The sequence below is a fragment of the Austrofundulus limnaeus genome, unplaced genomic scaffold (assembly GCF_001266775.1).
Source record: "Austrofundulus limnaeus strain Quisiro unplaced genomic scaffold, Austrofundulus_limnaeus-1.0 Scaffold85, whole genome shotgun sequence".
In the NCBI taxonomy this organism is placed as follows: domain Eukaryota; kingdom Metazoa; phylum Chordata; class Actinopteri; order Cyprinodontiformes; family Rivulidae; genus Austrofundulus; species Austrofundulus limnaeus.
Window position 1 is genome coordinate 461,498 of NW_013952487.1, and position 13,954 is coordinate 475,451.

At 39.5% G+C, this 13,954-nt stretch overlaps 1 protein-coding gene across 1 annotated transcript in view; it reads left to right on the top strand.

Annotated features, from left to right (window-relative positions):
• Window positions 1–40: 40 nt before the first annotated feature.
• The window catches only part of daam1a (dishevelled associated activator of morphogenesis 1a), a gene marked incomplete at its 5' end in the record, with an annotated part of 36,173 nt that continues 22,259 nt past the window's right edge, over window positions 41–13,954 (top strand). The window contains 13 exon segments of the mRNA XM_014011839.1: window positions 41–130; window positions 1,876–1,944; window positions 2,033–2,115; window positions 2,197–2,416; window positions 3,973–4,086; window positions 5,419–5,529; window positions 5,663–5,766; window positions 5,829–5,895; window positions 5,969–6,086; window positions 6,159–6,297; window positions 6,397–6,455; window positions 8,096–8,283; window positions 8,357–8,611. Of these exon segments, the coding sequence (XP_013867293.1) occupies window positions 41–130; window positions 1,876–1,944; window positions 2,033–2,115; window positions 2,197–2,416; window positions 3,973–4,086; window positions 5,419–5,529; window positions 5,663–5,766; window positions 5,829–5,895; window positions 5,969–6,086; window positions 6,159–6,297; window positions 6,397–6,455; window positions 8,096–8,283; window positions 8,357–8,611 (1,617 nt within the window).

Here is a 13,954-nt window from a genome sequence, read left to right on the forward strand (position 1 = left end):
CTGGAACTGTCAGAAACTCCTCCTCCTGTTTGTGTTTCAGGATGAGCTGGAGCTGTCAGAGCAGCACAGAGCGGACATGTTTGCTCTCCCAGCRGAGAAGAAGTGGCAGATTTACTGCAGTAAGAAGATGGTGAGACACCTGTTATTAACACTAACACACCTGTTGTACAGGAAACAGGTGACTCTTCACTCTAACAGACAACAAGCACCAGTAGCTCAGTGGTCATCAGCTCTTTCATGTGGTGCAGCGAGCCCTGATGAACGGAGCAACAACAACTCTTCATCACTTTAAATGTGTCGTTCTTAATAAACACATCAACATTTTCACTTTTCGTTTGGATCAGAAAGAATTTTAATTAGTCTAGCCTAGAAAAGGTCAACACACCGACCAGTTTTTCTGCATCGCTCTGGGACAAGAAAGTTTTAGTGATTTTGTTGAGTTTGCAGATGTGAAAGTTAAAGAACCTATTTGAGTCAAAAAATAAGGTCCAAAAACCAGAACATCCAGGGTTTTATGTCTTTAAGATACAAATGTTTAATGGAAGGACTGAATGACTGGGTTCATAAAGCTACAGATAAATACACCMGAGTATCATCGGCGTAACGACGGATATTTAGCATTAACTGTCTGAAGTTTTACTTTAAAAAAATCCCCATAAAATAAAAGAACTGTACTGCACAACTAACCCACCACAATGGAAGATTTATCTCCTGTTCTTGTCTTCTGATGCTACTTTTCACTATTGTTTTCTTACTTTTAACTTTTAGCCAGTATTTACCCTCTGGATAATCTTGTAACAATTTTTCTACTAACTTTTTTGCTGCTTTAGCTTTAGCCTTTTGTCTCTTTTAGCTAGTCTATACTGTTGTTATGCTCTAGATAGTTTTGTAATCATTTCATCTATCTTTTTGCTAATTTAGCTTTAGCCTTTTGTCACTTTTAGCCAGTATTTTGCTATTGTTACCCTCTAGGTAGTCTCATAATCATTTCAACTAACTTTTTTGCTACTTTAGCTTTAGCCTTTTGTCTCTTTTAGCTAGTATTTTGCTGTTGTTATGCTCTAGATAGTCTTGTAATCATTTCATCTATCTTTTTGCTACTTTGGCTTTGGCCTTTTGTCTCTTTTAGCTAGTATTTTGCTGTTGTTATGCTCTAGATAGTCTTGTAATAATTTCAAGTAACTTTTTGCTACTTTAGCTTTAGCCTTTTGTCTATTTTAGCTAGTCTTTTGCTGTTGTTATGCTCAAGATAGTCTTGTAATCGTTTCACCTATCTTATTGCTACTTTAGCTTTAGCATTTTGTCTCTTTTAGCTAGTCTTTTGCAGTTGTTATGCTCGAGATGGTCTTGTAATCATTTCAACTAACTTTTTGCTACTTTAGCTTTAGCCTTTTGCCACTTTTAACCAGCCTTTTCCACAGTTAGCTCTAAACTAGCCTTTTGATACATTTAGATTTAGCATTTTGTTAATTTTACCGTTTAGCCTTTTGATAAATTTTAGCTTTGATAATTAGGATTTAGCTCCAATTTAAAATATAATTTCTCTAATTTCTCTGCTTTTATTTTTTTCTGTCAGGCTGTCTGAGCACTCCTCCTCCTCTGTCCGAGGCTGGTGTGGGGTGAAAATCCTCCACCTCAGACGTTTAGAGATGTGACTATCTGCGATACTGTGGTCACTCTCCATGTAGCATCAATTATGCTAATGCTAGCTGTTCTCTCGTACTGGCCACACCTCCGCTCTCTAACCTCCCCTCCCCTACCCACACACCCCTCCCCTCCCCACTTTGATGCATTTTTCAAATTTCACCTTGGGGCGGAGTTATCTTTTCACAGGGGTTGTAAGATACACTTTAAGTTTCTTTGTTTGTGTTTCAGGGACCAGATGACAACGACAGAATCACGATGCCTCAGTTTTACATTGATAAGATCAACTTCATGGCTGCTGTGAGTCAAAAAAATTTTTAATGAATCAAATAAAAACAATGAAAGGTGTTWTTCTGTTTCTGTTTGGGACCAACTTTGATCTCCTCAGAGGAAGAATCTGGAGCCATTAGAAGAAGAAAACCAGAAGGTTGTAGATGGTCTGAAAACAGCACTCCGGACTCAGCCAATCAGGTGCGTGTCCTCAGTCCAGCAGGCGATGGCTCACCTGAACCTCAGATCGCTCACCTGCCTGCCGCCTCTTCTCTCCTGCAGCTTCGTGACCCGGTTCATCGAAATGGACGGCCTCTCCTGCATCCTGAACTTCCTGAAGTCCATGGACTACGAGACGTCCGAGTCTCGGGTCCACACGTCTCTGATCGGCTGCCTCAAGGCCCTGATGAACAGCTCTCAGGGCAGAGCTCACGTCCTGGGGCACCCCGAGAGCATCAACATCATCGCACAGAGTCTCGCAGCCGAAAACATCAAAACCAAGGTGAAGAGCCGAAACCTTTCGACCCAAACGAACTAAAACTGGTCCTTAACCCGAGTGTCCGAGCTGCTCCTCAAACGTTTACTACAAGTTTATTGAGAAGCACAATTTATGCTACTTTAGCTGTTCATAAACCAAAACATTCAGCTCATTCAGCAGATGGTTGCTTTAAGTTTTGTTTCTTTTTTAAAATATATGACTTTATTTATTTATAAATATTTTACTCCTAGAGTTTCATTAAGATCTCTTCAAATCCCYTCAAATACATGAAAATCTATGTTAGCAAACTATCAATGCTACTGCTAACTCTCAGCTAGCTTCAGCTATTTACAGCTATCATTCAACAATTTGAGAGTTAAGCTAGCATTTTGTAATATTTGTTTTATACTAGATTTGTTACTTTAAGTCTTTTGCTAGCCTTTTGATACATTTAGTTAGCGCTTTGCTATTTTTAGCATTTAGCTTGCCTCTGCTACTTTTAACCTTAGTTACTTTTAGCTGTCATTCACTTGAGATTTTAGTTAGCTTTTTGTTATGTTCAGTTTTTAATCTAGATTTGTTATTTTAAACCTTTTGACAACCTTCTGATCATTTCAGTTACGCTTTTCTGGTTTTAGGCTGTGTTTTGCTACTTTTAGCTACCTGCATTTTTAACTTTTGTTTTGCCTTCTGCTACTTTTTGTAACCCTTACTGTTTTTAATTTGTAGCTAACTGTTTGCTATTTTAGCTAGCATTTTAATAGATTAAGCTAAATTTTGCTATCTTTAGCTTTTAGCTACTTTTTTGTTATGTTTGGCTTGTACTGTTTTTAGTTTCTAGCTATCATTCTGCTACTTTTAGCTAGCCCTGTGTTATGTAAGCTAGTAATTGCTAATTATAGCTAATGTTTTGCTATTTCTATCTATTAGCATTTTGCATTGGTTAGTTTTTTGGTTTCAGCTACGTAGCTCTCAGTGGTTTCAGAAGCTTGTTAGGATGAATGGAAGCAGCGTCAGAGCAGGAAGTACCTGCACAGGTGTCTTCAGGTGAAGAACTTCCTGCTCTACCTGTCACAGGACTGACTCCGCCCACAAACAACCAAACACTCACGATTTTCTGGTCGGTGAGCCAAAAACACATTCCTGGAAGGTTTTGTGTCGAATTTGTAGGGAAAACTCAGTTTATTGTAAACAAATCTGTTATTTTTTATTTTATAAAATTAATCAGAACAATTTTGACTCAGTTTATTCAAAAAAACAATAGAAAACATTTTTAACAAATGTAATTAATTTAAAAAAAATAAAAGCAGCGACTTGTTTTAAAATCTGTGGAATCAGAACCTTTCAGTCCTGGAGAAATGGATCCGTGTGGAATTTAAAGAATGTTTGATTTAACTTGAATTGTTTTAGTTTTAGTTTATTCTCTTGATAACAGCCTGTTTTTAAATCAACCTTCAGACTAAACGATCTCTGAAAAATATATATTTTCTGAAGTCAAACTGGACCTTCTCATTGGTGGTCCTGAGCATTTGATTATTTACTTGCTGTTGTTTTTAATAAAAATCTCCCTCTGTCCTCAGGTGGCGGTCTGTGAGATCCTCGGAGCCGTCTGTTTGGTTCCAGGAGGCCATAAGAAGGTTCTGGAGGCGATGCTGCACTACCARACGTTCGCCTCAGAGAGAACTCGGTTCCAGGTCCGTCCAGCTTCCCTGAGCTGTGAATGAATTTATAATACGCAGCAGCAGCAAAGCGCAGTTCCTTCAGCTGAAGTTCAGGTTTGAGCTCATCAGGAAGGAATTTAACCTCAGAATTTAAACAATCTAAAGTCAAGCCAACCTGACGAGGAAAAAACAGATGGAGAACAGGTGCAGGCAGCTAAAACAAAAGTTAAAAAGCAGCCGGAGTTTCACTAAACTAAACCACAGGGGATCAGAGAATCTGGACTGAAAAACCTCCTGACAGACAGAACGAGAAACAAATCAGGTGTGCTGAATGGAAACAGGAAACAGGTGTGTCAGGGAGTGGAATGAAACAGATAAAAACACACAGAAATGGTTAAACCCTGAAAATTTTCAAGGAAACTTCAGGAACCTTTTAGCAGTAGTTCAACAGAATATCAGAAACATTTCCACAAAGTTTTAGGTTCTTTTACAGAAAAGTTCAAAAGCACTTTAACATGTCAGGAACATTTCAGCAATGTTTTAGTTACTGATCATAAATATTTCAGCAATATTTTAACTACAGTTCATGGACATTCAGTAATATTTTATTTACTGGTCAGGAACATYTGAGAAATATTTTAGCTACTGGTCACGTGGTCATGAATATATCAGCAATAATTGAGCTACTGGTCATGAACATTTCAGCAAAATTTTAGYTATTGGTCAGGAACAGATCAGCAATATTTTACTGTTCATGAACATTTCAAGTACATTTTAGCATCATTTTCACAAAACCTTACCTACACTTCAGGAACATTTTAAAAATATTTCAGCAACATTTCAGCTGCTTTACTGCATGATTGAACATTATTTGATGATTACTTTATAAATTTTTCAACAATGTCTCAGGAACATTTTTTAAGTATTTCAAGAACATTTCAGCAACATTTCAGCTACTTTTCAGGAAGGTTTGAATTACTTTTCAGAATAATACTTTAGCTATTTTTGTTTTGGTATTTTAGCAAAATTAAAAATCAGTAATTCTTACAAGAGTAACCTGTGGTAATATTTCAGGTACTTTTCAGGAATAATTTGGGGTATTTTGTCAGTAATATTTCAGGTACTTTTCAAAATGTTTCAGGATTATTTAATCAGCATCTTAAAATCATTTGAACAACGTCTCAGTAAAGTTTCAGAAGTACAGCTTCAGTTTACACAGAGAACATTAAATCTAACTTTACTGCTACCTGATGTTGTAAAGCACAGGTGACATCAGCTGACAGGATGTGCCTAATTTTCAGAGTAAAAGTTTGGTTTTTAATGATCCCTGAACATGACTTCAAACCTTTTGTGTTCTGTGTTCAGAACCTGGTGACAGATTTGGACCGATCCACCGGCCGCTACAGAGATGAAGTCAGTTTGAAAACAGCCATCATGTCCTTCATCAACGCTTTACTCAGCCAGGGAGCAGGAGAGGTGATCGCTTTATTTATCATTCATTAACTTTTAGAGCTCCTTAAAACATTTAACATCACAGTACAATTAAAATAGATTGAAGAATCTAATTTTTCAATTTGATTTTCTGTGTTTTTTGTGATTCTGCTTTCAGAAAAGTCTGGAATTCCGGATCCATTTACGTTACGAGTTTTTAATGTTGGGCATTCAACCCATCATTGATAAACTGCGCCAGCATGAAAACTCCACCCTGGACAGGTGTGCCAGGTGTTTCCATTTAACTCTTTTTACAATCGTCGTCTAACTTCAGCTTCTTTCAGGCATCTGGACTTCTTTGAGACGCTCCGCAGTGATGATGAATACCAGCTGTCCAGTTGCTTTGACTCTGTAAGAAACTGTAGATTTAAACAACATAAAGCAGGTGTTTCAGGCAGTGATGATCCGACACGTTCTGCTTCAGGTCCACGTCGACACTAAAAGTGCCAACCAGATGTTCGAGCTGCTGAGGAAGAAACTGAGCCACTCGGAGTCGTACCCTCACCTGCTGTCTGTGCTGCAGCACTGCCTCCTCATGCCCTGTAAGACACGRCTCCGTCACCTTTTCTTCTTCCAAACAGCACCTTCGCAGATGTTTTTATAAATTATTTCAGATAAGCAGAGCAGGAGCACGCTGCAGTACTGGACGCTGTTGGACAAGATTGTTCAGCAGCTGGTTCTGCAGACGCCCAGAGGTGACAACCCMGACGTTGCTCCTCTGGGTGACTTCAACGTTAAAAATCTTCAGAGCTTGTGAGTCTGAACTTTCAGTTTAGAGTTATAAATAATAACGAAAAAGCATTAAAAAGGATTAAAAACATGATGAGAGGAAAATAACCTACCTTTCTGTAGGCTGGTTGATGAAAACGAGGTGAAACAGTGGAAAGATGAAGCTGCCAAGCTGAGAAAAGGTAAACTASAAAAACTGCATTTCCTGTCGTGTCGACGGCATGTAGCCGAAATGTGTCCCGTTTCCTGCCCTTATTAAAAACATGGTACTTTTTGGAGTGCTTGTTATCCCATTTTTATGATTCTTTAGAACCCATTTACCTAGTTAATCTTTTCCCCTTTTTGTAAGGAAATTTGAGTCGTGCACACTAGAAATTCTTTCTTATTAAATTAGAAAACAAGGAAAAAATGTACAAAAAAGTGATAAATTGCTGTAAAAATGTAAAATTAGCTTGAAAAGATAAATTTAGCAACAAGCAGCTAAACATTTGAAAAGTAGCCGAAACGCAGAAAGCACTGACGTTAGCTGAATTCAACTGGAAGAAGTGTAAAAAGCTCAAATTAACCCAAAAAAGCAGACCGTACCAGAAGAATGGCAGAAAGGAGCAGAATCATAGCTGAAATAGCAGAAACAAGCTAAAGTAAGTGTAAAACAAGCTAAATTTATCAGACACAAGTTGAAATTAGCAGCCATATGGTGAAAACGGTGTAAAAAATGTCAAATTAGAAAACAAGGAAAAAAATCCAAACAGTGACAATTTGTTGTGAAAAAGCTAAAACAGCCAAAAAATGTACATCAAAATGACTAAAATGTAGCTGAAGGTGGTGAAATTAGCATGAAGATGCAGAAGGAGCACATTTGCTAAAGTTTGCAGAAAAAATGTATAAATGTACAATTAGCTTGAAAAAGCTAAATTTAGCAACAAATAGCTAAACAGTAGCCGAAACGCAGAAAGCACCTGAACGCTCAAATTAGCAGAAAAGGTAGAAATTAGCAGGATAGCAGAAAGGAGCAGAATAATAGCTGAAATAGCAGAGAAAAGCCTAAATTAGCATAAAACCAAGCTAAAGATAGAAGACACAAGTTTAAATTAGCACCCAGATGGTGGAAGGGGTGTAAAAATGTAAATAAATAAATAAATAAATAAATAAATAAATAAAAATAAAAAACAGTATTAAAGTAAAAAACATGAAAATTTGTTGTAAAATATCCAAAACAGCTAAAATGTAGCTGGAAATTATTAATTTAGTGTAAGGAAGCATAACAAGTTTGCTGAACTAAGCAGAACACAGCTGAAATAGCGTGTAAATTTGGCATAAAAAGCTAACAACAACTGTAGATTAGCTAAAATTGCAGCAAATAGGCAAATATAGCAGAAAGCAATTGTAAGAAGCATAAATAGCTCAAATTAGCAGAAAGAAGCACAAAAAATTGGGAAAAAAAGCAGAATTATATAAATATAAGTGGGGAAAAAGCTAAAATTGTCAAAAAATTAAAAATCTACAAATTAAAATTGAGCTAAAATTAGCACAAGGAAGTTAAAGGAAGCAGGAAAACAAAAAGATGTAAGGAGCAGTGAAGATTTATAAACATTTTGAAGGATTTTAAGGAGGTGAAACAGCTCCATTCATTTTTAATGGCAAAAAAAAGGGTGAAAAAGTGAAAAAGCTGAAAAAGTCTAAATAGCTGAAATACCAAAAGTCGTAGCACCGCTGTCATAAATGAGCTGAATGTTTTATGAATTAAAAATATTGTCCTCATTGATGGGTTCAGGATCCAAACACCCTGAAGGTTCAGGTTTTTATCGTCACGTCTTCTCAGAGCAACAGAACCTGCAGCAGCGCCTGGAGAAGAAAGAGCGGGAGTGCGAGGCCAAGAACAAAGAGAAGGAGGAGATGATGGAGACGCTGCAGAAGATGAAGGACAAGCTGGAGCGAGAGAGCAACGAGCACAAGCAGGCCAAGCGTCAGCTGGAGGACCTGTCCTCCCGTCTGCAGCAGCTGGGCTCCGTAAGTTCTGCCTCTTTTTATCCACCTGCACCTCGAACTGAAGCACCTGAGGAGTCTGTTCTCCTCCCGGTAGACCTCCGGTGTTCCTGGAGGACCTCCGGTGAGCTCTGCTGGTCAAGGTCCTGCAGCTTCTTCCTCATCCAGCTCCACCCCTCATCCTCCTCCACCACCACCTCCTCCAGGAGGCCCCGTAGCCTTTGGCATGGCTCCGTTAGCCCCTCCTCCCCCTCCACCTCCAGGAGCCCCTTTAGGACTAACAGAGAAGAAGAAGAACATTCCTCAACCCTCCAACCCGCTGAAGTCCTTCAACTGGAGCAAGCTGACGGAGGTAAAGTCCTTTCCCGAGTTTGTCTCAGATAAATCTGCTTTTATTTATCAAAATCCAACTGAAGGAATGTCTCAACAATGATCAGATGGAGGTTCTTCAGAACCTCTGAGGTTTCCTACATCAGACAAGTTTACCCCAAAACAAAACAGCTTAAAACACAACTCATGTTCTTCTTTTGGCTGCTCTCTTCTAGGGGTCAACACAATTTTTTTGTTGGCAGCAGGGGCGGAGCTAGACTTTTTATAAGGGGTGGCTAAGGTGGTTTTTAAGGGCATACAAATCCATCCATCCATTTTCTGTACACGCTTCTTCCTTTTCAGGGTCGCGTGGGTCACTGGTACCCATGTCCAGCAGTCACAGTGCGAGGGGCRGGGTACACCCTGGACAGGTCGCAATTTGAAAATTCAAAATGGCCACCACAGCTAGTTTCAAATGGCTCTAAATCAGCTTTTTTTAAAGAAATATTGAGCAGAAATTTTGTGTGATTGTAACTAAAAATACCAATTGCTAAGCTAACTGCAATGACATTTTTACAAACAAAGCTGAAAATTAGTGTAGCTGTAGCCAAGTAACAATCTTTAACAAAATCCAATATGGCCACCAAAGCTAATTTTAAATAGCTACAAATTAGCCGTTTTTAGAAACATTTAGCTGAAATTTGGCGTGAGTCAAGAGCAATCCCACTGACACTGTGAAAGCTTATTTAAATTTTAAGCTGAGGGCTAATGCTAATTTGAGAAACAAATTTACTGTATTTCAGCCAATTTCTGACACACAAAGTTAATAACCTGTACAATAGTAACTGACAATAATATTTCAAAGATATTAAGCTGAAATTTTGTGTGGTGGTAGTGGAGAGCATTGCTCAACAAATGCTGAAATTAAATAAAAGAGTCCAAGATGGCCACTAAGGCCCCAATTCAAATGGCTCTGATTCAGTTATTTTTAGACATAATGAGCTGAAATTCGGCGGCTTGGAAGCTGCAACCTCCAGCATGTAGTAGAGTCAAGTCATGAGCTTATAAAGTCAGCGCTGATCAAAGTTTTGTCAGGAGTGGGATTTGAACCCACGCCTCCAGTCAGAGACCAGAAGTCCCACACACAACGAGGGAAGGAAGTTCCTTGAGTCTGGCATCTTAGACCACTCAGCCATCCTGACATCTGCATTTGAGTTCAGTAACGTTCYATAAATCACAGTCAGGAAGCAGAAACACAGACGCCACATTCTCCAATAAACAAAGTRAACAAACTCAGTTAAGCCCCGCCCACATTTTCGTGATGTCAATTGATTTGAAAATTCATGATGGCCACTGCAGCTAGTTTCAAATGACTCTAAATTAGCTTTTTTGGGAAAAGTTGAGCTGAAATTTTGTGTGATTGTGGCTAAGAATGCCAAATGCTAGTTCCAATAAAAGCTAACCGCTAAAGCAGACTTTGGAAGGAGCCAACCAAACATGGGAGACATTCAATGAATTGAGTGACCGAGGCCGAAGGCTGGAGAGTAGCTGGGGACGACCGGCTCTGGCGTTCTGGCGGGGACTGGTGGTGGTTGAAGGCTGTGGCTGGAGGCAGCTGACGAGATCAGGCCTGGATGACGGGGATCTGGTAGAGAAAAAGAACCTGCAGTCGTGCAGAACATGGAGGAGATTAAAAAATCCTCAAACTATATGTCAGCCGAGCTCACTAAACTAGCTTCACAGCAGGACAAGCTGATCGGCCTGATGGAGGAGGCGAAGACATTGAAATTGATGGTGCAGGAGAAAGACAATTACTTTGCTCAATGGTTTGTCAACCAGTACTTATATGGACAGCTTAATCTAGCTGCTATCGTTGTGGCGCTACCTTGTTGCCTCTGTCAACCTCCGTGTCGTCTGGATTATTCCAGTTGTCATCTTTTGTTGGACTTTTTTCCTGTGCATTCATCTGCAAAGACTCTGTGGATTACTATAACCAATCTCTCCATGAGCTTCTGGACCTCCACGCTCCCCTTGAATCAACGATGGCGTCTTTCTCCCTTTCAGCTCCCTGGTACTCTGGTGAGTTGCGTAAGATGAAAGCAGCTGGCCGTGCTATTGAGAGACGTGCAAAATCATCTGGTCTCTTTGTACATAAGCAGGCATATAAAGATGATCAAAAAGCCTACGCCTTCTCTCTAAAAGAAGCACGGTCCAAATACTACTTAACGTCATTAACAACTGCCCTGGAAACTCCACACAGCTCTTCTCCACAATAAATCATCTCCTTCATCCCATTAAACAAACTCATGCTGAGGACTCTGTTCAAAACTGCTACTTGTTCCTTTCATTTTTCAAAAACAAAGTCAACTCAGATCTCAGCTCTCAGCCTCCCTGACGTTAACTTCCCATCTGCCTGTCTGCATTCTGGATCCCTGAGCCGCTTTGATGAGGACTTTCAGAGTAAAGTGGAGACCATCGTCAAGAAAATGAAGCCATCTACCTGTGCCCTGGATCCCTTTCCCCTCAGCTCTCATAAAACCTAATCACTCTGCAATATGCCCACTAATCACACAAATAATGAACAAGTCTCTACAATCTGGTCATGTACCACCGCCTCTTAAAACTGCCATCATCAGGCCTCTTCTGAAAAAATCCRGTTTGGATCCAGATAATCTTTCCAGTTATCGTCCTATTTCTCACCACCCGTTTCTATCAAAGGTTTTGGAAAAAGCAGTCACTGCCCAGCTGCAGGCTCACCTACAACAGCACTCACTGTATGAGAAATTCCAGTCTGACTTTCGTGCGGCTCACAGTACTGAGACCGCATCTCTGAGAGTTACCAACAATGTCCTCATGGCTGCTGACACTGGTTCTCCCTCCCTTCTTCTCCTTCTGGACCTCACTGCAGCTTTCAACACTGTGGATCACAGCATCCTCCTCCACCGTCTTCAAGTGGAGGTCGGTCTCTGTGACACTGTTCTGGACCGGTTTAAATCGTTCCTCTCCAATAGGCTGGAAAATAGCCGTGTTTCCGTCCAACTCTAATTCGAATTTTGAGCAATTTTTAAAAAATTTTGCAAAAAGGAAAAAACGAATAAATGCGAATCAGACATGTTTCCATCAACTGGCTTGAAGTGAATCAGTTACGTCAAACGCATRTGTGTAGTAAACAGGAAGTAAAAGTCGCATCTCAGGAAAATGGAGAGAAGTTATCAGGAATGTGTTGCTACTAGGAGTGTAAGAAAATATCGATACACTGAAATATCGTAATATTTCATTTCCCGATACTGTATCGATATTCTAAAGCTCTGTATCGAATTTTTATTAAGGTTTAAAATGTCAACTTTCCTGCCAGCCGTTCATTTTTATGTTGTAGTTCAGCCTCTGACCACTAGTTGGCAGCAGTGAGCCAGCCATTTGGCTACTCTACCTCTTGAGGTAGAGGCCATTGTTAAGTGTTGGTTGACCATATTGTAAATTAATATTAAAAACTAAAAGCTGCAAAATGTATATATTTTCAAACTATTTATTGTCAAATTTAGTCTAATAATTGAAAAAATGGATGAAATAAGAAATATGAAACAAATAAAATAAAATACATACAAAGCAGAACACAGCTAAATGTATCAAAAGCATGTCTATGTAATATTAGAATTTTCTGAGACAATGAATTTTGGTTTTTCATTTTTTTCCCCTGTAAGAGGTTTTTATTTAATAGAATTTTTGGACAAAAAAATCGCAATATATCGCAATATATCGCCTTGCTTATAGTATCGCAATATATAGGGATATATYGTATCGTGACCCCTCTGTCATGATATGTATCGTATCGCCAAATTCTTGCCAATACACAGCCCTAGTTGCTACTGTCAGAAAATTGTAATTATTCTGTCTTATCAAGTAGTTCTGACAATGTTACTGCTGTCTGGAGACATAGAGAAATAAATGCAGTTCTCTTCACGTTACGGGAATAACTGAGAATACGCCGACAGCGGGGGGAGGTCCAGCTGCAGTCACTCTGGTACCGGGACCGGTTTCGGACAAACAGCAAGAACAGCTGATCAACATGTGAGGTAAATGTTCGCTACGTCAGAACTGATTTGACAAATGTGTTTCCATCTGTCCTTTTGCGTATTAACTCTTTTTCGAAAAAAAAAAAACAAGAACCACCTCAAGTGAGCGTATCAACTTTTATGCGAATTAGAGGAAGTTTTTGTCGAATCATGCCGTTTCCATTCACCTTTTCTGATGCGATACTTCAAAATGTGCATTAAAAACCTTGATGGAAACATGGCATATGTTAGCCTTGACAACACCAAGTCCCAGACTGTCTGTGTCACCTGTGGTGTCCCTCAAGGGTCAGTTCTTGGGCCCCTTCCCTTTACATGCTTCCTTTAGGTCAAATCATTAATCATTACAATATTTCTTTTCACTGTTATGCTGATGACACACAGCTGTACATCAGGACTGGATCATCATCACCACTGTCATCTCCATCATCTCAGTGCCCTCACTACCTGCCTGGAGGAGATGAGCTTATGGATAAGTCAGAACTTTCTTCAATTTAACTGCTCCAAAACCGAGGCCATACTGATAGACACCCCTCACCAGGTTCAAACTTCAACTAAAACAGCTATTTCCTTCTCTGGTCAAGACATCCCCCTCTCCACCTCTGTTATTAACCTTGGTGTGAGAATGGACACTCATCTTACATTTGAAAATCATCTCCGTAATATCTCCAAACTTTGCCCGTCTCTTACTTTTGCTGACGCAGAGAAACTCGTCCATGCCTTTGTCTCCTCCAGGCTTGACTACTGCAACTCTCTGTTTTTTGGAATCCCTGGCAAAAACCTCCAGAAGCTTCAGTATGTTAAAAACTGTGCTACCAGGATTTTACGGAGAGCTCGTAAATCTGATCACATTACACCCATTCTCCATAACCTCCACTGGCTTCCTGTCACCTACAGAATTCAATACAAGACTACTCTCATTACCCATCAATGTTTAAACAGAACTAAACCAGATTATCTAAAGGACCTTCTCGTTTCTTATTCATCCACCCGTTCTCTCCAATCACAGAACAGTAACCTCCTCCACCTTCCACRGACTAAATTAAGGGCCATGGGGGATCGGGCATTCTGTGTGGCTGCCCCCCACCTTTGGAACTCCCTCCCTGAATATTTGAGAGCTCTGCAATCATTGGCTGACTTTAAAAAAGGCTTGAAGGTTTTTCTTTTTAATCAAGCCTGCCTCTGCATGATTTTACCACTGGTTTTACTTTTTACAGAGCTTGGAAGTTATTTATTTATTTTTTTAACCCTCAGTCCTGTGTTTTTCATTATTTTTTGTAGCACTTTGAGATTTTCGTTAATGAAAAGTGTGTTAT